The sequence below is a fragment of the Podarcis vaucheri genome (genome assembly GCF_965113315.1).
Source record: "Podarcis vaucheri genome assembly, chromosome: 3".
NCBI lineage: Eukaryota > Metazoa > Chordata > Lepidosauria > Squamata > Lacertidae > Podarcis > Podarcis vaucheri.
In genome coordinates, this window is record NC_138761.1 from 27,397,230 (window position 1) to 27,421,663 (window position 24,434).

Sequence of the window (24,434 nt, forward strand, 5' to 3'; positions counted from 1 at the left end):
TGTGCAACTGCTGTTTCTGTAGCTATAAAAACACAACAATAATTTCTAGGTCATCTAGTTCTACCACATTTTTTTTCAAAAAACCTAAACAAAACTAGGATATTCTAGTGGGGTCCTATATTGGATCATCCTATCAATGACCCAATAATAATTTCCAGTATTTTGACATTTTTGAACATTTGCTTGGAATCAACAAGGGGAAGGTTGTACCTTTGTTTCCTGTACCACCAGCAATTATCCCAGGACTGATTAAATATGTTTTATTGAAGCCTTTACAGAATAATACACCAATGGTGCTGAATCTCATCAAGCAAAACTATACTTTTTGGCAACTCCATAGTCATAGCTGTCTACTTTCAGATTTGAAAATAAGGGATCAGCAGCCTCGAAAATAAGGGACAAGCAGCCTCACCTGTCCCGGGGACAATCTACGGGATATGTAACAATCCGGGATAGCAGCGGGAAGCAGCAGGGAACTGCGCTGGAATAATGTTGCGGGAATTTCCCGCAAAAAAAGGGAAGGTTGACAGCTATGTCCAGAGTCCATCTGAGAGAGTATTGTTCAAATCCATTACCCATTTACCTTGATAGGCATGTTACTCTTAAGACCCATAGCCACTTCAAGAAGTTGACTAGAAATATACCGTATTTTTCGCACTATAACACGCACCCGACCATAACACGCACGTAGTTTTTAGAGGAGGAAAATCCATAGGCATGCCACCCGTAGGCATTCCCTCCATAACACGCACAGACATTTTCCCTTACTTTTTAGGAGGAAAAAAGTGAATGTTATGGTCCAAAAAATACGGTAACTTCTGGGTTAGTTCTAAACCCAGTTTTCATTTGTGGGCTAATTCTAATCTTAAGGGGAGGAACTAGATTGTTTGTGCTCAACACATCTGTTTCAATTTCAGCTTCTGTTTTCTTGTTACTCGTTTAGGCAACAATATTTAAAGGATGTCATGCAGTTTACCCGTATGATTAAACGGTGGCATTTCGTAGCATGTAGCTGCTGATCATTTGGGTGTTGTAATTATTATTATTTATTCAATTTATTCATGGCTTGCCATGTGAGAAGTCTCTGAGCGATTTAAGAAGTTTTGAAAACACAAAGCACAAAATCAAAAAGGGGAAATGGAAGAAAACAGAACAATACAATGAGAACCACAGCAGAATCCCTAGAACAGCATTCTGTGGTTATACATTTACAGTGCAAACTGATGCATATAATGCAGCTCCCCAGACTGAACTATACTGGGCCCTATGATTAGCAGAGGAGACCCTATTAGTGGTCCCACACGTGGCTGTTGTCTGCTTGGTGTTGACTTTCCTGGTGATCCCATCTATCGAATGCCCACCTGGTGAGATCTGTCTCCCACACTACTGATTTTCAGGAGAAATTTAGAGACATTCCCAATTACCCAGACATTTGATGGCTGATAGATATTGGTCATGGCAACCTTGAAATTAACAACCATGAGGTGGTGGTTTGTTTGTTTTTTAAATAAAAATATATGTTTAGTTTTTGTTTTTAAATGTTCTAGATGGTTTTACTTGTTTTAAATATGTTTTTCTTTAAGCTCTATTGTTTTGACATTTTCATGTTTGCCACCCTTTGAGCTCCTTTGGGAGTAAAGGAAGGATACATCTAATAATAATATTAATGTAATGTATGCTGTAGTCAGCGAGGCTTGATCCCCAATAAATAGTTTTAGGAGTGCTGCCTTAAGAGTTCTTTTGATATAATTTTAGGAACCTTTGGGGAAACATCCCAACAGTATGTTAATTACTAATTATCTTGAAAAATGGATGGGCAATTTTCATTTAATAAATAAAATAAAAAAATAAATTGTCAGTGTTCTCATGGTACGTTTCTGTTCTATCACGTTTCTTTTTGTAACATATTTCAATTTTTTTTATAGAAACTATGGATAGTTGTTGTATAGCTGCTGGTGTCACACTCTGTTGCCCCAATCTATCACTGCAGTATTGTAAACTTCAACCAAATGTTCCCACAGTAAATTCAGGTTTTACTGGCATGATGCAGTAGGGCTGTTCTTACGTTTGGAGTGCTGCATTCTCATATGCTTCGTATCTATTTACCTCTAGGTAGGTACCTGTTAGATATGTTTTATTTTCATTTAATCTAGAGCAGGAATGGCCAATTTCCTGCAGTCCAAGAGTCCAGAAGTTGCGGCAATCAGATCTCCTTATGGATAGTTAGGGACTGCCTTAGTAAGGTTGGCGTCAATAATTTCACAGGTAAGGAGCAAATGAACTCATTTGCAGGGGGAGGCAATGGAATAAATCTGCTTCTTAAAAGGTCCCTTGAAGCAGTAGATTTGCAGTGGTTGTTCACATTCTGGAATACTGGGACTGTGTCAGTCCAAAGGGAAAAAGAGGGCCACAGAAAGCAAAGCCTTTGTTCATATTTTTGGAACCACCTTCATTTTGGGTAAAACAACCATAGCTCAGCGGAAGACAATACCATCTGCATACACAAAATCCCTAGCATTTCCCAGCTGGAAAAGACTCCTGCTTGGAATTCCAGAGAGACTAGCAGTTCCCTATTTTCCCCATGGACTGCTTGAAAACTGCTGGGGGTCTTGGTAGATCACTTAATGATTTCCCTGCCTGCCGTAGTGATTGTAATATGCTGTGCTTAGATGCAACATGGATTTTTAATTGTCTTTCTCTTGCTGATTTTGTTCCTTAAATATTGTGCTGCAATTTGGATTCTGTAGAATCCGAATTGTAACACAGCTAAACACAGTACAAGAAATGAAAGTGATAAAAATGCAATTAAAAATCAATATGAGTATGTAATGTGATGGATGTTCCATATCCTGCCTTCCATCACAAAACAACAGATGTGCCACAGACCGCCTGAATGAAGCTTGTGGATCACCAGTGATCCACAAACCAACCTCTGCTGTAGGCACTGCTATAAAACAGCTTGGATGTTCCTACATAGAGCTCTTCAAGGAAAGTAATACTTTGGTGGAAAGTTTACATACGTTAATCAACAGAAGTAAGTGGAATAAAAAGTATCATATCAACATACAAAACTGTTTTATATCAATATTCAGGATGTCTAGCCCAGTATGGAGAATCTAATACTTTGACTGGCAACAGCTCTTCAAGATGCAAGGCAGTGAGGTCTTCCTAAGTTCTGCTGTCCGTTTATGTTCTCTCTACCCATGATATACTTGATTCCCTCCAGTGGTTTGGGTTTGTGGTCTGGGAAATAGGTATCTACTGTTTATTTTGTTTAAGCAGATCTTTGTTATACATAATATTTGCTAAGGGTTTTTAAAATCATACTGGCTCAAGAGGAACGACAGAAGCTTTGTGCAACTGAGCTTCTGGCACCATCATACTTTTTGCAGATTGACCACAAATGGGTTTATTCCGAAATGAAGTCTCACAGAAGTTTGTAGGAAATAGGTTTTAGATAAGATATGCACAGAGCTGCAGCCTTGGGCAGCACAATTACAGTACTTGCATGCAAATTATGTGAAAATCAATGGGAAACTTCCAACTAGATCCAACTTAAAACTGAGAGTATTTTTCCATGGCTGAAATATATTATTCAAGTGTGGAGTTAAGGTTCCATTTGGGATATTAGAAAAGGGAATTGGCACACAAATCTTGGTTATCTTCCATTGGCTAATTTACTGTTAATAGATGAGTGTGCAGATTGTTTATTTCCCCAGATCACACAGAATTGAAAGAAAACTTCTCAGCTTTATCTAATGCAAAACGTAAAGGTAAAGGGTAAAGGGACCCCTGACGGTTAGGTCCAATTGCGGACGACTCTGGGGTTGCAGCGCTCATCTCGCTTTATTGGCCAAGGGAACCGGCGTACAGCTTCCGGGTCATGTGGCCAGCATGACTAAGCCACTTCTGGCAAAGCAGAGCAGTGCGCGGAAACGGCGTTTACCTTCCCGCTGGAGCAGTACCTATTTATCTACTTGCACTTTGACGTGCTTTTGAACTGCTGGTGGGCAGGAGCAGGGACCAAGGAACGGGAGCTCACTCCGATGCAGGGATTTGAACCGCCGACCTTCTGATTTAAAAAAAAAACACTTCCGATAGTAGCTAAAACCCCTGCTGGTTAATATACTAAAAGTGTGAGAAGTGCAACAACAACAAAATATGTTTCTGTCTTACCTGCTTGACAAATAAAGTTCTAGTTGTTTGATGTCAGTACAAAATTTGACACTTACAATATGCCATCTTTCCTGTTTACTATTTATTTTCTAGGAGGAAATTTGCAACAAGCAGTTATTCCAAGCCACTTTTAAGCTTCTTGATAGGCAGAACTGTTCCAAAGTAAAAGTTGTTCATGTGAAAATTAAAACCAAAATTCTTATTAGATTTATGGGAGCTGTAACCAGCCATAAAGCTAAAAAAAACTAGCAGCTCATGTAAATAAATAAAATTCTGGTGCTTATTTTCCTCACTTGCCCCCTTCAGTCCTAGCTAATATGCATTCCACAGCATATTTTAAAAATAAAATATGGAAAATGCAAACTGATTTAAGTGCTATTTGTAAAAATGGCCTTAGATTTGAGGATTAGGCTGCATGTGGCACAGCCACACCAAGACAGTTCTAGAATCAGTTGTCAAGGCACCTCTGAGATTTCAGTAGGGTTTTCTACCCCATATATGTGATACTACAAGCTCCTTTGAGTCTCGCTCTCTGTTATGTACCTGCAAATGTTGTTAGTGCAATGTTTACTGTTTTAAATTCCATGTAGATTTTAAGTCATGCAGATTTCAAATTATCCTTACAAAGGTTCTCTGTCCCCAAGTGCTCTCTGGGTCAGGTGCAAAAACCTATATAAGTAAGCAAACCAATCACAGAATTCATTTTTCCAATCCCCACAATGCAGAAATCTACTACAGAATTTACTTGCACATGATGAGTTGGGTCCAGATTTAACCACGTTTAGAGAAGGCCTGTGAATTCAGTGGGATTAAGGTTAGTTAAATCTCACTGATTTCATCTGCTTGAAGCATTTTACATTAAGTTTTAAGGGGCAGAGTGTTATGCTCCTAAAGTTGGGAATATATGTGTGCTCCGTCTAACTTGAGTTTTCCAACCTCTTATAAATAGAAAATAGCCATCATCTTCTGTTTCGAGAGATGCTAAGCAGGCTTACTCGGAAGTTGCGCTGAAGTCAACAGATCAGGCTTGCCAGTCAGTGCCTAGAGACTGAAGCATGTCTCCCTTGCAATACGCAGCCACGCAGCGCCCACAGTCCTTTCCGGAGTGGACAGCGTGGGTTTATTTCATTTGGCACAAGTCACCTTAGACGTCTGCACGTGCGCGCGCCTTTTTTCTTTTGCATCCTGACGGAAATGCGTCAAAGCAAGCGCCTCCCGGCAGTCTACATCCTTTTTATTCTCCTTATGCACGGGGAAGCGTGGGGGACACGCAAGAAACCTCGACGGAAGGAGGATGCAGAAGCAAACTTTCTTCTTTTGCCCTCGATTGCATCGCCCTTTGTCTAGAAATTCGGGTGGGGAGCTATTTGCGACGGGGGGGGGGGAATCACCACATCGCCTGTATTCAGACGAATCTGCCCCGATGCGAGAGACCCCCCCCCCCAGCTCAAAGAATAGCAAAGCATCATTTTAAGGAGGAGGAGCTTTTATTTTATTCTTCTTCTCCCATCACAAGCGTGGAAAAATGGTTTCCCCTTTGCAAAATAATTGAGCTTCCTGCATTGCAGGGGGTTGGACTAGATGACCCTTGGGATCCTAGTTTTCCAATGAATCCTGAGCACACACGCTTAGAACTTCTTCGGAGCGAATAAGGACAGGATCAGGCTGCGTGATTGTCCTTCACCGCGTTCCCAAAGGCAAGTTTATTGGGATTCGGAGCAGAAATCCAGTTGATCGCAAATAAGAGAGGATCAGAACATTACCATTTAAAAAATAAAATAAAATGAGGGGGAGTGACGGATGTCTACAATATGCTAATATAAGCACAAACAACTCTAGTAGAAAATTTAGGGTGGCAATAGTGTGTGTAACGAGGGCGGCGGAGAAGGAGAGATGTTCTTCGATGACTTTACAGTATTTATTTTTTGCCGTAAAGCGGGCAGACGCGATTTGTGTATGTGAAATGTTCGATTCAGTTATCCCACTGACCCCAATTTCTCGGCTGTCTTTTCTCGTGCGGTTTCGGTCCATTTGAGAGAGGGGGAGGAACGCTCTTTTTTAAGAGCGGCCGGGTCGCCCAAAAGTTTTCAACGATCCCTGGGGATTCTGGATTTAAGGTTTTCACGCTCTCCCGAGAGTTATATTACGCGGGCGCGAAGTCGGGGATTGGGACGCGACGGGACACACGCGGCTGTTAATTAAATAAAGAAAACCGAAAAATCAAAGAAATGTTGGGGTTGGGGACGTTGTCGGCGGATCTCGCGAGGTAGGCGCGGATACACCCGATCCCATACACACAAAAAACCACACACAGTCTAGACACAAATCTCAAAGGAGGGGACAGAACCCCCCCGGTGCCACAAAATGGCATCATCCGCACAGTTCCAATCAGATCCTCATTAGAAAGAGAAGGGAATAATAATAATAATAATAATAATAATAATAATAATAATAATAATAATAATAATAATATATAATTTATACCCCGCCCATCTGGCTGAGTTTCCCCAGCCACTCTGGGCGGCTCCCAATCAAGTGTTAAAAACAGTACAGCATTAAATTTTAAAAACTTCCCTAAACAGGGAAGTGGGGAAAGCAAAACACAAAAACACCCCCCCGCACCCTCTTGTCCCTCCTCCCTGATCGCCTCTCCTTTGCCCTGCCCGGCTTTGCTGCGGGATGCCAGCGATCTGGAGTCATGCGCTGGCTTGGGCACCATTGGCTCATGGAGGGATCATGCCGCCGCTGCCGCTGCTGCGAAGGGTGTTCCCACCTGGCCCGCCGCCCGGGCAAGGCGCGCGCTCCGCCTGCCTCTTAAGGAACGCGCCCGGGAAAGCGTCGCCTCGCGCCCCGCCTCCTCCTCCTCCCTCCTCGTGTGTGTGTGTGGGGGGAGAGTCCTTGCATCACCGGGGAGCCCCGCCCCCTCGCCAGCCCGGGCCCCGCCCCCTGCCTCCTCCAGATCTTGCTGAAGGATCTATTAATAGCATGACATCAGCGCGCGAGCGGCGGCCAGAGTAAATACCAGCGCTGCCCGCCGGGCTATATAAAGGGGGTGATGCAACCTCGCGGGGAGCCAGAGACGCGGAGAGGCGCTCGGAGCGAAGGAGCCGCGGCTGCCACTACTACTACTACTACCGCTCCTGCTGTCCAGCGCCACCAGTCCCGCCTCGAAGGACCACCCCGCTCCACGCACCCCGCCCGAGATTTTTTTATTTTATTCCTTAAACTCTCACCTGAGAGTCTTCCCTCTCTTCTCTTCCACCCTCCGGCTCTTCGAAACTGGGAAGGAAAAGACGGGTCGAAGGAGGAGAGGTGAGGAACAGGTAAGGGAGCGAGACACCGGAGGAAGGGGAAGGCAATCGCGGAGAGAAACGGGGACGAGGAGATCTGGGATCTCTCACACGCTCACTCAGGTGTTGGCTTCACTGTTGGTGGGGTTGGTCCGTGGTAGGGAAATAGGCTCGAGGAGGGGAACGCGCGTCTTTCGGTACGTGCGTATCCGTCCCGTTTCAGGTCTCGGAACTTTCCCCAATCAAATCGAGTGTTGAGTAGGTGAGATTTCTTCTTCTTCTTCCGTGGAGTTAGTGAGGTGAGGGAGTCAGAAGTGAAATCGCTCACGGTTTTTTTTTTTCTTTTTAAAAGTGAGGCTAACTGAAAGTAAAAGTTCATTCATCCGAACAAAGTGTTTGACCGATCTCTCTCGAGCGCTCTGTTTCGCGTAAGCAACAGAAACTTGCCTGTTTCCTCCTCGGGCGCTCCAATCGCTATCAGCTTAAAAGTTTGGGCGACCGCACAGTGGTTTTCATTGATGCTGCTGCTGTTTGTTTCTTTTGACGGAAAGAAACGGCAAGGAAAAGTGGGGGGGGGGGGAGTTCTGTTTAATCCCAAGATCGTATATTTCCAACTGCGTAAAACTACGCGTGGAGAGGTTTTTGCGGCGGTTTTTCCAGGTCATCGCCAGCTTTTTAAGTTCCCAGAACACTTTCTGGAGAAAAACAGCAACTTATAAGTGATAATAATCAAATGATGATCACTTACGGTAAGTTGTGGGATGGCGAGAGTTGGCGGAAAAGATTCGAAAGCTTAACTTTTTTTACGATGTGGCAATGCCTCCAGCCGCCAGTCGGTGGCGCACGGCGTGGTGGCGAGCGCTCCGCCGCTTTGCATAGGATGCTCCCTGCTCGATCTGTCAGATTTGTTTTTTACTCGCCGGCGTTGAGTTATCAGAGGAACCTGTAAAAATAGGAATGCAGGCGGTTTTATGCAGATCAGGCTTGCAGGGATCGATAGGACTGTTTCAAAACTTCAGTATGTTTGGGACTTTGGAGTGTTAAACGTTTGTTTAGTGGAACTGCTAATTCCAGAATCCATAGGAGGAACTATCTTTATTAGGCCAAACAAAATGCCACAAAATAATGTGCAAGCTTTCGAGTTCTCCAGAACTCTTCACTGGGCTAGATTAAGCAAAGCAGGGGTGGTTCTGCCATCTAGCCTGATGAGGAGTTCTGGAGAACTTAAAAGTTTGCACAGTGTTTTGTGACAATTTTTGATTGATGTAAATAAAGGGTCCTAATACGGATCCCCCCCCCCTTATAAGCCAATACTTTTCCTTTAAGTGTCGATGAATATGGCTGGTTCCAGATGAAGTAATCTTCATGCAGATAGAGGCAAAACATTAACATTTTCATGGTTTATTTGCATGAAGCTGGGTGGATGCAGGACTTGCTTCAGCCTGTGCATGTTTACTTGGAAGTAAGTCTCAGCAAGTTATATTGAATTTACTTCCAAAGGAGGTCTGTAGCTTTGGCACCATGAAGCCCAGTCCTACTTCTGCTTAATTTGGAAGCCCCCAGAGTTACAGAGGACTGACCAGCCTCAGCTAGAAGTCGGGCATTTAGCGTCGCTGGTCTTGTGCTGTGGAATACTCTTTTGGCAGAGATTTGGCAGGCACCCACCCTCACCTTTGACTTTCAGGCATCTCTTGAAGGCTTTTTTTGTGTGCCAACAAGAGCCTTTGCAGCTGCTAAATTTTTATTTTTGATTAGCCAGTCACCTTAAGGAATTTCTGAATTTTTATTCTTTAAATAGTGCTTTATGTTTTCATGTACATTGCCCCGATATGGCAATACAGAAATTATTTAATGAACAAATAAATGGAGAAAGTCCCACTGAGTTCAGCTTAACTTACTCAGCAGAAAGCTTGCACAGGTGCAGCCTTCGAAGTGCAACAGAACTCCACTGCATTCAATGTGACTTACTCCCTCATAAGTGTGTATTTCCTAGTTAAGTGTACCTAGGTTTCTAGGCTTACTTTTATTTCCCACAGCATAAATTCGCTGTGCTATATCCTCCTAAGATATTTTACTCAGAAGCAAGTCCCACTGGATTCAAGTGGGCCTACTCTTAAGTAAGCATGCAGCTAGGATTATTCAAAGCATTTAGGAGTTTATCTGTGATAAGGATATAGGGCACCCTTTGCCAATCTTGTCCCCTTGAGCTATTTGGAACTACAACTCCCACCAGCCCCAGCTTGCTCAACTGGGGCTGATAAGAGTTGTAGTTCAAGGCAAAGGCCTCCAAACTGCAGTCTGTGGACCACCAGTGGTCCATAAGCTTCATTCTGGTGGTCCGTGGTGTGTCTGTGGATTTGTGGCTGAAGTCCATCCTATTAAACATTCATCTTGATTTTTAACTGATTTTCTATGGCTTTCATTCTGCGAAACTCAAAATGCAATACAATACAATGTGTAGGAGACCTGTGGGTATAGTGCGGTATACAAATTTAATAATAAGAAATAATGGAAGCAATAAAAATACAATTAAAAACTGTACAGCATTTAGCACAGCACATTACAAATGCTACCAGAGAGAGAGAAAAATCATTAAGTGGTCAACCAAGACCCTCAGAAGATTTCAAGCAGTCCTTTGTGGGAAAAGTTAGGGAACCACTGATCCAAAACAACTGAAAAGTGAAATGTTGATGATGGCTGAGAAACCACACAAAGTGATTACGAGTGCTGAGTATCAATGTGAATTTCTGAAACGCTTTTTGCATCGAATAAGGTTGATGGTGAGCAAAAACGGCAAATACTTCTGTCCAACTTGCCATCTAAGCAGGGGCTTTGTGAGGACACTACACACAAAAAGTGGTGACGGCGAGCGGTTTCTGGTGCCTTATTGATTTTCTTCATCATATTAACAGCTGGCCATTTCGAAAGTAGCAGATATATGTGGCCAAACTGCAATGCCAAAAATCTTAAAAGGTCAAGTTCAGTTCAGGGTGCTTGTGGACTTTAATTGCTTTTGAAGCTGTGGGAGATTAACTTCTATGGTTAACAGGTTACTGCATCAGCAAGATGGAGAAAATATTCAGGGTGTGTGGGGAAGCAAATGTATCCGTCAAAAAATAAAATGAGGACTTTTGGTTTCTGAGAATATCTGAAATGAAAGGCACGTGAAGCACCAGGTCAGTGTGCCTGGTTCTATTTTTAATGTGAGGGCGAATCTTTTAATGTCAACCAAGTTAGCTGAAAGTGACCCAGTTTTTTAAAGACCCACACCTTACTTCTAACAGATATTCAGTGCACATTTACAGCACACAACTGCACCCAAAGGATGCTGGGAAATGTAGTTTCCTTCTCACAGAGCCACACTTTCCACACCCTTAACAAACTACAGCTCCCAGGATTCTTTGTGGGGACACCAGACATGGTAAATGTACTTTAAATGTACGATGTGGATCTCCTCTCGTAATCTTTGATGTGTCACTTGTTTCAGCAGAAGCCTTTAGGAGTAAATAGTTTCGGGGATTAGAATCAGAAATCTGGCTATGAACAGGAAAATATGACACAACAGAGAACCTGGCTGTACAGAGCGCTCCTATTCAGTATTTCATCCAGACTTGCCCTTCTCAAGGATACTCTATTCCATTCCCTGCCACCTCAACTCCAACAGCCAGCAAACATTCTGTAGCCACTGAGCATGCCCAGTCCTCATTGGGCTGTTTGCCTCCCCGCTTCCTAAAAAAACTGTGTGTGCTTCTGTCGCAAATCTTGGGGTTCCCCTCAGGCTACTGCTACCTCCTCCATGTGAGAGGATGGTGCCATTTTGGTTTCTATAAGATTTCACATTTGGAGAAGGAGTCTGCTATTAATATATAAGGCTGCGTACACACTGCCTCAAAGAACTCTGGGCAATGTAGTTTGTTAAGAGTTGCCGGAAATTGTAACTGTGCTGGGTAAACTACAGTGCCCAGAATTCTCTGAGGGAACGAATGTGTTTCGAATGTGCCTTAAAGGTAGAGGGTGTCCAGAACCTTGGATTATCTGATGGTAGTTCTAAAACACAAATCCCGAGAAAGCAGGGAGGTGCACAATAGCTTGTGTTTATTTTGCCTCCGAATGCCTGCGTGTGTGCAGCAATCATTTATTTTAAGTGGGCGGGCCTCTGGAGGAACTCGGCAGGAATACCCTTCTTTTATAAATGTGTGGGCAAATTGGCACAGGCTGAAAGAACTCGGAAGCTTTTGGAATCTCTCCTGCTGCTTAGAATAAAGCTATGAACAGCAGAGGGTTGCACAGCAAGGATCAACATGCAGAGAAGAACCACATGAAATATAGGGTGTGGGTGGCAGGGCCTGCTCAAGACATTTGGGCACCTGAGGCGAATCACAAAATGGCACCCCTTCCCTCTCAGGGAAGAAGGGGTGAGTGAAGGTCTACCTCAGGAACAAGACGGGGAATAAAGATCTACCTCAGGATCTGCTGCCCTTGTGGATCCTGCTGCCTGAGGCAGTTGCCTCACCTTGCCTAATGGGTGGGCCGGCTCTGGCAGGTGGCCTTTGCTCAGTGATACAGTAGAGCAGTGTTTCCCAAACGTTTTTGGGCAACGGCACACCTGTTTACTGAAAAAAAATCTCGCGGCACACCACCATTAAAGCCCCGCCCCGTGATGTCAGCGCGCAGCGTCACGCCGGGAGGGACGCACAAAAGTGAAAGTTTTTCCCCTCGGCAGCTCCTCTCAGCTGCGCTCAATCCGCCTCGGAGCGCAGGAGCGATGCCTCTCTCTGGCTCTCCCTCCGCGCAGGCTGAGGGAGGGAGGGGCGCGTGTGACCCGTCTCTGCTGGGAGACCAAACCCAGCGAGGCAGAGTCGCGCGGAGGCGCCCAGGCAGCGCTGCCGGCTGCGAGGAGGAGCGCCAGGCAGCAGCAGGAGGCGCGACCTCTCCTCGCCGCCGCCGCCCCGCCTCTCGCCGCCCGACTCGCCCGCTTCCCTCCAGGTATCTCGCGGCACACCAGCCGATGTCTCACGGCACACTCGTGTGCCGCGGAACACCGGTTGGGAAACACTGCAGTAGAGCAGATCCCTCATATGTTAAAGGTATCAGGGTCAATCTCTAGTATCTCTGGGTAGTTTGGGCTGTGTACACATCATATACTTAAATTGTATTTATTGAATCTGTATTTCACCTTCCTGAAGGAGCCCAGGGCAGCAATTTAAAGCACCCACAAAGAATTCTGGGAATGGTAGTTTGTTCTGGGTGCTGGAAAGTGTGGGGGTAAACTACAGTTCCCATAATTCTTGGGGTGGGCAACGTGCTGTAATTATGTACATTAAATGAATTCTGTGCATGTAGCCTTTATTGCGGACTTGATGCTGCTCATGCGCACAAATTTTCCTCAGAGTCCACATGATGGCATTCTCGTCAAAATGCCATCCTATATCCAGCAGCCCTATTTTAAACTACATTTAAAGTTTCTGGTTGTTGTTTTTTAAAATCTCATCATATTTTCTGAAGGAAAGCAAAATCTGGATTAATTGAGAAAATAACATACAATGACATTTTGTATGAGTAGGATGTTATGTGGCTGTTACACAAAGCTTATGTGCAGGATCAGTATCGGGTCTACAATAAACTGCCATGTGGAAGTGCCCTCAGATTAAAAGAAAATATCTCTGGTTGTAGGTCTTGGGGTGGGCTAGCAAAGACCTCCACTTGTCCAGGAAGAGTAGATAATACTGAACTAAATGGACCAGTGACTTGTCTTTTGAAATTCAGGATAAAACACTCATTATTTAAATGCTAAATATATGCATTTAGGGGGGGGGCTAGGTGACCCATAGGGTCCCTTCCAACTCTATAATTCTTCTTCTTCTTCTTTGATATAAGGCAGCTCCTGACATTTAAATTGCGTGGTGGAGCTGATTTAGTTTTGCGCTTAGCCGTCACCCTTTTTAAAAGGCAGAATTGTTGACAAAGAAATGGGGAGCCTTTGATATGTGAACACTGCATGGGGAGAGGCCATCAGATCTTGCCTTTTTAATAATTTGGAAATGCAGTGCTCAGTACTGCATACATTGGCTGTGAAATGTTTTTATTTGGCTCCATTTGGCTGTAGAATGTTTCAGTCTGCCTCTGTGTGTCACTGAATGATCACAAGATGAATGCATAAAGACCTTGCAATCGTCTTGCATCAGCTCTTAAGAGAGGCCCAGTTGCTGGATGTGAGGTTTTCTTTGTGTTCAAGTGACTTTAACAAACAAGCATCCTCCATTCCTTGAGCTTGGGACCCACATAGTTACATCGGTGGAGGCAAACCCCACCTACCGGTACCTGACTTCCTATGTATGGCACCTGTCAGCTTCCTGCTCCTTAAGTCTTAGTATTGCTCTTGCAAAAATCAGCAAGGAAGAGGATGGTGACAATGGAATTAGTTGGCTCTGCCTGTCGTTGTATCTGGCTCCCCCTACTGTTTGTCTCCTTGCTTTCTGCCCTATTGGTCAACATGGGCATCAGGCACTACTGTGTTCAATGGACTGTACATGACGGCTCGTCAAACAGAAACTACAGCAGCAAATAATATTTAGTAGAGAGACATTGGGACGGGAGGGAGTTGTGCTTGGATGTGCGAAACCCAGATTCTGGTTCCTGCTTTCTCAGGTATGGAACTCGTTGCGGTATCTTTGGACGAGTCTGTCAGCCTAGACCTCTTTGCAGGATTCTGTCTGAAACACAGCTGAGAATGTACATTAATAGCAGTATGGTTTTTGGAAAGCTGTAGCAATTCTCTCCGGAGTCCCACATTACTGCCACATTCTCAGCTGTTTCTCTGCCAGGGGACTGGTGCAACGAAACCTTGGCCATTCCCCAGATCCTCAGAATTTTGTGTTGATGCCAACAGCAGTGCCAACATAATGAATGGGGCTCCAAGAATTGGCATGACGTGCTTATTAAATATAGCTATAATTTATAGCCTATAAATGGGGACACCCACCCCACTCTGCATATAATTACCCAGAACACTGGCATTGTAAAAAAATCTTGGCATTCTGGTTTTTGTTTTTGGAAAACAAGTTCATAGACCTGGCTTATGAAGATATGACTGGGAAATGGGTAGATTAATCTGTGAAGAATTAAGCAGTCTATATAATCAGTTAAAGAAGTCAGTTAAGGCACACCACTTTTGTTAATTTACCACTTTGATCGACTTTTCATTACCATCTTCTGAGCTGAAAACAAAAGGATAACCTGGAAACTGAAGGCCCTTTTGCTGTCTTGGTTTGATTGGAGTTATCTTCTACCTCTATGGAGGATTGAAGGAGATCAGCATTTTTGAGGTGTGACTCACCATAACCAGGGGGATTTCTGCAGAATTACATAAGTTTCTCAAGGTCTATGGAAATAACAAACAATTCCAGGAAATCTTCGCTCTCATAATCAGGAGGTCAAGAAACTTTTGGTTTTCTACTGCTGTTGCTTTTTTGGAGGGGACATGCCTGGGATTCACTTTGCACATCATAAAATCCTTACTTCTGTGTTGAAATAAAAATAAAACCCTTACGTAGATGGCTGAAACGCATGCATTTTGCCATGGTAGGGAGCCGAGTATTTCCAATCCATGCAAACAGTGCCTACATACATGTAGCAAAATGTAAGAAGAGCCTCCTGGGTGTGGCCAATGGCCCTTCTTGTCCAGCTTCCTGTTCTCACAGTGGCCAACCAGATGCCTGTGGGAAACGTGTGGGACCAACAAACTTAACTATCTGTATCAGGTCTGGAGAACCTGTGGCCTGAGGTCTGAATGCGATGCTTCAGAGCTGTCTGTCTGGCCCTTGAGCCCTGCGCTGCACTGTCCTCAAGTGCTTTTTCCTGATTGGAACGTGTCATTGAACTGTGACAATACTCCTGCCTTATTGGGGTGCAGGATGAAGAAATGTGTTTGTATGTAGCAGCAGTGGCAGTGTGTCCTGTTTCTCCGCTTGAGGCTGTGCCTTCAGATCTTATTTTTTCCCCTTAAGCACACTTATCTACCGCCAGTGCAAAAGGGTGCAACTTCCACTGGCGTGGGAGACCATAATGAACCCCAACTATTCCCTGAAGCTATAATTACGATGGATACTGCATAGATCAAATCTAGTTTGACAGCATGATGGCTTCATTTATGTACACAAATGCCCAGAGGCAGTAATTGGCTTATGTATTATGAAGCTAATTGTAATAGATTTTGCTGCTAATAAGATTTTGCAGCATTTTATTGCTTCCTCTAATAAAATGGAGCTTCTCAGGATGACTCCTGTGATAGATTCCTATGGCTGGATATATGTGCAGCTGCAGGTGTGGATGAGCCACATTGCAGGCGAGAGATTTCTTGAGCACTGGGTGCACTAATTTAGTGTATCTGACACACCTAAACTGCACAAACACTGGGCGAATCCCTGCCAGTCTAAACATAAGACTGGGAGATTAATCAGCACAAGTGACCCAGTTCAAGTTGTGGTTCAATTATTGCACAAAATCCCATGTAACTTATATAACTTATATATTGCCTCTCACATTTCCTGTTTGGTTAGAAGTTGCTCACCCAGCTGCCAGTATGTGGCAGTATTATACCAAATGGTACAAAAAACCTGGCAATGTTAGTTTTGAATTGCTTTCTATTGAGGTATATTGTCGGTTTATAGTTGCATTTAAGTTGTTTATCAAGGGTGCTTTGTGTAATGTGTGTGTGGGGGGAGAGAGAGCACCAATGTGGTGTACTGGTTAGAGTCTCCTAGGGCCTGGGAGACCAGGGTTCAAAGCCCCACTCAGTCATGAAGCTTAAAGGTAAAGGGACCCCTGACTATTAGGTCCAGTCGTGGCCGACTCTGGGGTTGCGGCACTCATCTCGCTTTATTGGCCGAGGGAGCCGGCATACAGCTTCCGGGTCATGTGGCCAGCATGACTAAGCCGCTTCTGGCAAACCAGAGCAGCGCACAGAAACGCTGTTTACCTTCCCGCCAGAGTGGTACCTATTTATCTACTTGCACTTTGACGTGCTTTTGAACTACTAGGTTGGCAGGAGCAGGGACCGAGCAATGGGAGCTCACCCCGTTGCAGGGATTCGAACCGCTGACCTTCTGATCGGCAAACCCAAGGCTCTTTGGTTTAGACCACAGCGCCACCCACTGTGGTCATGAAGCTTACTGGGTGACATTGGACCACTTACCTTCTCTCAGCCTAGTCTATTTCACAGGGTTGTTGTGAGGTTAAGACAGGGAAGGGGAGCCATGTATGCTTCCTGGAGCTCCTTACAGGAAGGGCAAGATAGAAATGTCAGGATTAAATAAACATGTGTGCTGCATATTGAACTAAGATATATATATCCAACTAAGTTGTACCTAGAGCTGATCCATTGAAATGATCACATGGGCATGATACACTTAAGCCCATTGATTTCAACAGACCTACTCTGAGTAGGACTTACTTGGATACAATTCATGTGCAACCATTCTATCAGTATATAATTACGGGTCACGGCCCAGAGTTTCAGAAATTATTCCACATCCAAATGTAATATTTTCTAAATCAGGGCTTAGTTGAGAGTTACCGGTAAATGATTATCTGACAAACACACACACACACACGCCTGATAAATTCAGAAAGAGTCATTCTTGTTCTTCTTTTTCAGCAAAATGATGCTCCAACACCCTGGCCAGGTGTCTGCTTCGGAAGTCAGCGCCACTGCCTTTGTCCCATGCCTGTCTCCTTCGGTGTCCCTGGGTTTTGAAGACTTCACAAATCTAACTCCGCTGGTGAAAGAAGAATTGAGATTTGCCATCCAGAACAAGTGCCTGTCGCACAGGATGTCCTCCACGCTGGACACAGTCATGGTTTCGGACAGACCTGGGGAAATGTCTGTTTTGAAAGCAGAGGTGCTCCTTTTTTTAATTGCTTGTTTTGCTTTCACATTCAGTAATGGCGTTCTATTTAAACAAGAACAAAAACAGAAAGCAAGGGGGGGGGGAGGAACTAAAACCAGTAGCTAATTGTTCAATGAACTTTCCAGTAGAAAAACTGTATTATACATAAGGCAGGAGTCTGCCTCCCCAGCCCATCACAGACAATGATCTGTGTGTATTTGAATGAAAGTGGCTTTGTGAAAGGCTGCAACTGCGTTAGTGCCAAGCTGGAGCCTTGGTGCGCACTGCATGCACTTCTGAATCATGTGCTCTTGGGAAGGAGTCATAGCTTCGTGGGGGAGATGCTGATAAATAATTAAGTACAAACTTGGCCCACTTGCAATATTGATACCTCATCTGGCTGTGCCCAAAGTCAACCAATTTACCTCTCTCTCTGAATCTTGCTCTAGTGTGCGCCTGAAGATGAAAGGAAAAGGCGACGGAGGGAAAGGAACAAGATTGCAGCAGCCAAGTGTCGAAACAAAAAGAAGGAGAAGACGGAATGTCTGCAGAAGGTAAGCCGGATGCTATCTGGGCACAGAAGATGAGATAGAGGAGGTGTGCATTTGTGTGTTTAAAAGAAGAATGCTTCAGAACTTCCGCTTTTATATTTACCCTCTTTTCCTGTGGCTAGGAATCGGAGAAGCTGGAAACCATCAATGCAGAACTGAAGGCTCAGATTGAGGAGCTGAAGAACGAGAAGCAGCATTTGATCTACATGCTTAATCTGCACAGGCCCACTTGCATCGTCCGGGCCCAGAACGGGAGGACGCCGGAGGATGAAAGGAACCTCTTCATTCAGCAGATAAAAGAAGGAACCTTGCAAGGCTAAGTGACAATGCCAGGTGCCCTTAGGGCATGCCTCTGACACCAAAAAATTAAACCCCAGCACATCACCCCAAGCCAGAAGCCATAAGAGAAGGTATCTTGGTATTTGTGGTCTCCCATTAGTCGAGAGAAGGCAGAGGAGATGACATTGCTAAGAAGAAAAGACTTGCGCTAGCTTAGCTGTGATTCAGGTTTTAGTATCTGCCATATCTGCTGTTCCTAGAAGCCGTACAGCTACAGACTTGCTAAACCCCTGATGGCATGTGGTACTTGCACTTGAGCAGAACACTAGGACTCGCCGTAATGCACATCTAATGGTCAGCCAAGCTGAATGGACCCTCCCCGTCTGCCCTCGATTGGGGTAGGAAGCGTTAGATAGCGTGGGCTGTTCGTTTTGTTTGTTTCTTTTGCTTTGTACTTTCAAAAGAAAGAGGTTGGCAACTTCCAGAATGCTGCTTTCAATTCCGAAAGGCATTGCGATATAACGGGAATTACTGTGTTTCTATATCCTAGTGCAATGTTTTTTAAACTGAGCTTTACGCTCTCTTTGTATTGTTGTTTTCACGGAAGCCTTTCTGTGGGTTTTTTGATGACTCACATTGGGGGTGATTTGTGGGTGATATGACAGGCATCAGCTTCTGTAAAAAAGATAGAAAAAAAGTCTGAATGTATCAAGCTGGAACATTACCCCTTCCCTTGGCTTGTTTGAAGACAGGGGAATTCCCCTTTGAGAATCCACTTTATGAGTCACATCATGTACAGTATTCGGAAGGACTTCATAACATACAAAACAGTGACACGATCAACATTAGATCTCTTGATTTGTGGGCCTCATGAATCCAGAACTTGCAAATCTTTCCTGGGCACCACCTTTTTTTTTTCCAGAGCAAGAAATACTGGTGGTTCTCAAGTTGCACAAAGGAATGATTGTGGGTGCATTAACTGCATGTATTTGCAAAACTGCCCCATGACAATTACAGCTGTGCTAGGAAAAGAGACTTAAAAGTAGCCAAGTAGGTCTGTCAACAGCTGAATAGCAGGCTTGGAGGTGCAGCTTCCCCTGTCGTTGTGCAGACAGCTTGTGGTTAGAATGTTGGTCCATATTGATATCTGAAGCTTACTGGGTGACCTTGAACCTGTTGCTGTCTCTCAACCCCACAGCACCTTGCATGGATAGTAGAACTTGCACCTATATAAGTATGATCGTTAAAGTTCTCAAGCAGAGCAATCCAGTGTTGGAACAGAAAAAGCTGCTCTATAGCTTTGATTCATCTTGTCTGATGAACTGGTAGAGCCACTTCAAAGACCCCAGGCTCTGCTACTTGTCATCCTTGTTTAAGGATGAGTCGGGTGTGGGACTTGCATACATTTAAAGCATGTGCTCTGCAACTTGAGTTGTGGTCCATCCTTTGTTCCCTGTAAGGCTTTTTGCATAGATTACTCATCTGGTTGTCATACCATTTACACAGAATGGTACTCTGGGTATCTGGGGTAGAAACCCCAAGTCTAGTGTGAGCAATGCTCTCAAGCACCCTGTACTCATGCTATTAACTCCAACAGTGCAGATTGTTTTGGTAGTTAGGGGAGTTAATTTCAGGTGCCCCTTCCTATTCAATAAGCCATTTGTCACCTGTTGGCATTTCTCATCCCTCCTTCTGTGAGGATCTCTGGACTCCTTAGCCACCTTTTATTTATCACTGATATGCCTAAGTAGTGCACAGATTGTGAGGTAGAGCAAATAACATAAGATGAAAAAATGGAGGCGATTTGCTGCGCTTTTATTTCTAAATCCCTTCCCCCTTGTGTTTAATATCATAATCATGAATTTTTGTGCTTCAGTACTGCTGAATTTTCAAATGCCGAATTTTTTTGAATTCCAATTTTGGGAGCTGGGGCAGGGGGAAACTGAGTTTATTTTCAAAACTCCATTTGTTTTAGTTAAACTCGTAAGTTTTTACTATAATAACAAACACCTTACCAAAGCAAAAAAAAAAAAAAAAAGAGCTCACTTCACCCTCTGAGACAAACCCCACTCAATATTCAAACCCTGAATTTAGGAACCTGAGTCACAAGAATAGGAATTTTAATTTTGCAAATCAGATTTCTGTATGCAGATTTGGGTGAAAAATCCTTCTTTTTGCCCAAACACTTTGCAGTTCTGTTATGAAGTATTATTTCTATTTTTAGTCTGCTGGGATCTAAATTTAATTATGTAATCAATGCAGTAGACAAAGGCGTTTGCAGGATAAAATCTTTCATCCACCATTGTCCAGTGTTAAAACACACCCACATAAACATCTTACCTCAGAAGAATAGTTTTCAAAGGCTATAATCCTATATAGTACACACTTAGCTGGGAGGAAGGCTCATTGAATGCAATGGGACTTCCAAGTAGAGACATGCATAGGTTTTTACTGTCAATCTGTGGCTGGTATACTTGAGCCTGCTGCCTGTTTTATCTCTCTGTTTTTTACATTCTGCAACAGAAGTACTTAATACACTTTCAGCAATTTGGATATATTATAATGTCCAATGCTGTGTTTCAAATGTATATTTCATGTAACAAAAAATGGAAGGAAGCGGGCCAAATTCTGTCTCATCAGAGTGTGATTTTTCTTCCTGCAGAGTAAATTCACTTTGCTGTTTGTGAGCTTTTCCTCAAGTCATGTTGGACAGCAGGAACACCCCCCCACACACAAGGCCTCTGCGTTGACCGTGCAATGTATACTGGGTTGGGGAGGGGTATGTGGGAAGAGGGAGGGAGGGGGGAAGAGAGTTTATTTACTATGTTAACTATGTGCAATTCTGCTATCAAGAACCTTATTGGGGGGGAAATTGATTGGGTTCCTGTAATTATGAATATATGTTCTAGACAGTACTCAGCCATCTTCAATATCTAATGTTGTTGCTCCCTAAAAGTGATACGGTGCTGTTGATTGTGAGATATTGCAGGCCAGATCCAAAGAACGAAGAAAACTATGGCTGCGTTCACACTCCCATTTCCTGTGTGTGCTTAGTGCTGGGTTTTTAATCCATGTTCACACAGCATTATCCCAAATGCACATGTCCCCTGCACTTTTTTGTGAAATGCTGCCGTCTGATGCATTGTTGCTTAAACCAGCTTCACACCAAGTGGAGTCCTTAAGGCTTTCTGAATTTGTCTCTGGCCAAGGGGTGAACACCTTTGCATGGGGTAAAGGCACCCCCACCATAACCAACCCCTGGCATGTACACAAACAGAAACAATGAAGCCGTGCTGATGTGAACAGCTGGGGGTAGGGTGGTTGTGGGAAGAGTGCTGGAAAGACATCACTGCAGTCTTAGGTAGCAATGTGAATGCACCCTCTAACAGTCAGGCTGTCGCACTGTTTTCCTGCTCTGCAAGCAAAAGAGCATATTTGGATCTGGTTTTGCTTTGCTCACGGTATGCTCTAGTGCTGGGATGGGGATTTTGTGGCCCTCCAGATGTTGTCACAATTCCTACCAGCTCCCTGGCCAGTTCAGCCAATAGTTAGGGATGCTGTGAGTTAATCCCTAGGGAGGCACAGGTTCCCTATCCCTTCTGTAGCAACTAGACCTTCCATGTACAAATGCACTTTTCATACATGGAAGGGCTTCTTGGGATCTACACCCTAGGCTAGTATGAGGAGCTGCCAACATTAGCCAGAGACGGTCCCTGCCCATCACCTGTGCTGTATCAAAGGACCCCTGCTTTGTCTATGTATTTAACGTGTTTCCAAAAGCAATTCAGAAAATGATAATAAAAGAATGGACTCTGTTGCATGTATGATGTTCTCATACATAGAATCTTTGTTAACTCTCAACGCAGAATTAATGTTTTCCATTTTGAGAGGTGTTTTAATATTGCGGTTCTACAGCCTATTTAAAATGACGCAGGCGTCTTGCTGCTGCTGCTGCTGCTGCTGCTGCTTCGGTTGAAACACAAATGACTTTAGCGAGCATGCCAAATGTTTACAACGGCACTGCTACTTTTTCAAAGATAATCTTGGTTCAGCTGTGGCTGCTTCCTCGTGTGTGGTTGTGTGTGTGTGGCTGCGTATGTGGGTAAGTGTGCAGTGCACATACCTCAAGATTATACCAATAGTATACATCCTATATATCTGTTTGCATTGCTTGAGAGTTGCATTGCTGGACTTCTGGGGGACTCTGGCACTCTGACAGCACTGTGGCAGGAAGGAGTTCAGCTGCCTAAACATCGCCTGTCTGCAGTGGCAGCCAGCAGCAGTAGCTGAGCTCCTTCCTGTTCTTCAGGGCACAGGCAAACTCCTTCCAGGCCAGGTTGGATGCTGGCTTCCAAGCCAAGTGGGAGAACTGTTGAATGAAAGAACTGCATGGATTTATGTATCTGTTTTATTCTGAACATTTAATAATGCAGTAGAAGCAATTTGTTTTCTATTAAGTTTTATGTTTTGATACTTTAATAAAAAAAGACTAATACATGTGTGTTTTTTGTTCCTGTGTGACTTACTTCACCTTATTTGAAGGACTGATGCTCACTCAACCCCCCCACCCCACCCCACCCCAAAAAAAAACACCTCCCCAGGTAGTGTTCTTAAATCTTTCCTAACTACAGTAGGCTGCCTGGTCTCCGTATTCACTGCATGACCCTCAACCCCATGTCACTGCGAATGCCAATATCATGTCATCAGTTCCCTCTGAATTACTGCCATTGTCCCTTTCCTGATCTGCTGTTGCTTTCACCTGCCATATTGCTGCAAGGTGTTCCTTATACCTGAACCAAACAAGCCATCTGCCCAACTACCCTGGGTTTGTACATACAAAGTCCGTAGAATCCTAGCATCCATTTGCAATTTGTTCTGCTCTGCTGGAGATTGGGGCTCTCTGGAGAAATCAGAAGCATTACCAAAGCTGCTTCAGGCAAGGCAAGGCCAGTATCAAAACCTGGTCAGGGGAGATATCTTAAGCATGAGGGAGGTTTTCTCAGGGTGAGTCTCAAACACTGCACTCCAGGTGTGCTGACCCTTGCGATTTCCCCCAAATGCAGGAAACTTGACGCCTTGCTGGCTGAGTTTTGGAAAATGTCTTGGCACAGGACCAGAGTCATCTGAAGGCTTAAGAAGCCTGGGAAGACCCTTCCTAGTAGCTCTCATCTGCAATCTTTAAAAGGTTCATCTGGAGCAAGAAACGCCTGGAAATGGCTACCATTTGACAGCATTACCTAGGCACCCCGACTGCCTTCAGCCTGGTGGCTTCGTCCACTAACTTCAGCCTGCCAGCTTCCACAGATTTCATCTATTCATGAATATCCATCAGTTCACATTCATGCCCCCCCTATATTTGCCTTGATCACATTTTAAACCTCCTATTCATTCATACAAGCACAGAGCAGCCAACATCCACGAAGAACACTGTTAGGAGTGAACCAACAATAGATCACATGGTCTACTCATGGTCTACAAGGTCTACTCAGGAGTGCTAGGCCTAATGAGCAAGACAACTCTTCTCTGTAGGTCTTGCCCCTCTGAGGCAGTGGTGGAGACTGAAGGCCTTTCCCACAGCTGCCTAAGTCTTCTCATCTCCTGGGTCCTTCTCAAGGAATATGAGACTGTCCTGACACACCAGTAGACCTGGGGAATGAAAACTACCTGCTTGCTCAGCATAACATCATACAGCAGTACCTCAGGTTACAAACTTAATTCATTCCAGAAGTCCGTTCTTAACCCGAAGCGTTCTTAACCCGAGGCACGCATTCCCTACATAGGCCTCCCACGGCCCCGGAAGCGGATTGTGTTCATATCCCAGGGCAAAGTTTGCAACCTGGAACACATACTTCTGGGTTTGTGGAGTTTGTAACCCAAAGCATTTGTAAGCATGACTGTTCATAACCTGAGGTACCACTGTACTGACCTTGGCCTAGTACAGCTGAAGGAGGTTCTCTGTCCCCATCGTTCAGCCCAGACACTGAAGTCCAGCTCTGAGGGCCTTCTGGTGGTTCCCTGACTGTGAGATGTGAGGTTACAGGGAACCAGGCAGAAGGCCTTCTTGGTAGTGGCGCTCACCCTGTGGAACGCCCTCCCATCAGTTGTCAAGGAGATAAACAACTATCTGACTTTTAGAAGACATCTGAAGGCAACCCTGTTTAGGGAAGTTTTTAATGTTTCATGTTTTAGCATGTTTTTAATATTCTGTGGGGAGCCACCCAGAATGGCTGGGGAAACCCAGCCAGATGGGC

The 24,434-nt window shown here is 44.3% G+C and overlaps 1 protein-coding gene across 4 annotated transcripts in view; it reads left to right on the forward strand.

Moving 5' to 3' along the window:
• ATF3 (activating transcription factor 3) overlaps positions 1-22,684 on the forward strand; it is a 36,147-nt gene extending 13,463 nt beyond the window's left edge. Inside the window, exons 1-5 of one of the 4 annotated variants that reach the window (XR_014218182.1) lie at positions 7,344-7,499; positions 17,122-17,365; positions 17,803-17,907; positions 18,027-19,260; positions 19,295-22,684. Coding sequence is in view for 3 of the 4 variants with exons in the window: in XM_082218006.1 (XP_082074132.1) it covers positions 17,126-17,365; positions 17,803-17,907; positions 18,027-18,224 (543 nt within the window). In the remaining variant the exon portion in view is untranslated. Of the gene's footprint in view, positions 1-7,252; positions 7,500-17,121; positions 17,366-17,802; positions 17,908-18,026 lie in introns of those variants that run through there. The other 3 variants (XM_082218007.1, XM_082218005.1, XM_082218006.1) reach the window with 3 other exon arrangements.
• The last annotated feature ends 1,750 nt before the right edge of the window (positions 22,685-24,434 follow it).